General features: G+C 40.3%; 1 protein-coding gene across 1 annotated transcript in view; it reads left to right on the top strand.

Annotated features, from left to right (window-relative positions):
* Nucleotides 1–849, top strand: part of LOC9330244 — a 964-nt gene extending 115 nt beyond the window's left edge. Inside the window, exons 2-3 of the mRNA XM_021010529.1 lie at nucleotides 4–325; nucleotides 459–849. Coding sequence (XP_020866188.1) covers nucleotides 4–325; nucleotides 459–506 — 370 coding nt within the window. The 3' untranslated portion in view covers nucleotides 507–849. The remainder of the gene's footprint in view (nucleotides 1–3; nucleotides 326–458) is intronic.
* The last annotated feature ends 15 nt before the right edge of the window (nucleotides 850–864 follow it).

The raw sequence follows: 864 nt of genomic DNA on the forward strand, positions 1-864 counted from the left end.
CAGGTCAGGAACACTGCACAAGAAGAAGGATAACAGAGTTTCTGTTGAGTTTCAGAATAACCAACATGGTAAACCCAAGGTGACATTTGAAGGTAGTAGCGAGGATTACAAAGAACACGATGCGGTGTTGTTTTTCGATGGGGAGAAGTTTCGTTTGGAGAGGTTGCATCGAGCTGTGAAGCAGCTGCGACATCTTAGGACACCAGGTGAATCTGCTGCGGCTTCTTCTCAGGCTGCGATGCCTGTGGAGCATAATCGATTATCTCCTGTTGATCGTGCTGCTAAATCTCCACAAGTGAATAGAAGTTTGCTTCCAGATGTGCCTGTGAGTTTCCGAATGTCTTTTACTTGTTCCTTATCCAATTTGATGGTGTTCAGGTTATGGATTTATTGAATGCTTGATGGTATAAAATGTTGCTGTTACTGGTTTAAGTTTTCTTTTTCTGTAATGTCTGCAGGTTGAGGTGGAAAGAATCGAAATTGGGAAGCCAGAGAACTCAGGTTAGCACTTATTGCAGTGATGTATTCATATGATTTACCATTCTTGGATCATAGGGCACACTGCGTAATTTGAACAAAACTCAATCTTAATACAAGGCAAACTTATCGTAGTTCTTAGTATTTGTTAGTCTCGTTGGCATAAGACATAGTTGGCTGAGTTTGGCTGCTAGTACATAGACGTCTGATTTCCAAATGAAACCACAGTTCTCTTCCCAATTCGACTTCTACCTCTAAATGCGTTATGATTATTCGGTTCTGTATTGGTGTAGTCAAATGAGACTATAGATAGGAATATCAAACTGTTGATTAAAGTTTACACATCCGCTCTACTGTTTCTAAGCATGTATTTGGTATTTCTGGTCT

The sequence above is a fragment of the Arabidopsis lyrata genome (assembly GCF_000004255.2).
Source record: "Arabidopsis lyrata subsp. lyrata unplaced genomic scaffold ARALYscaffold_1, whole genome shotgun sequence".
NCBI lineage: Eukaryota > Viridiplantae > Streptophyta > Magnoliopsida > Brassicales > Brassicaceae > Arabidopsis > Arabidopsis lyrata.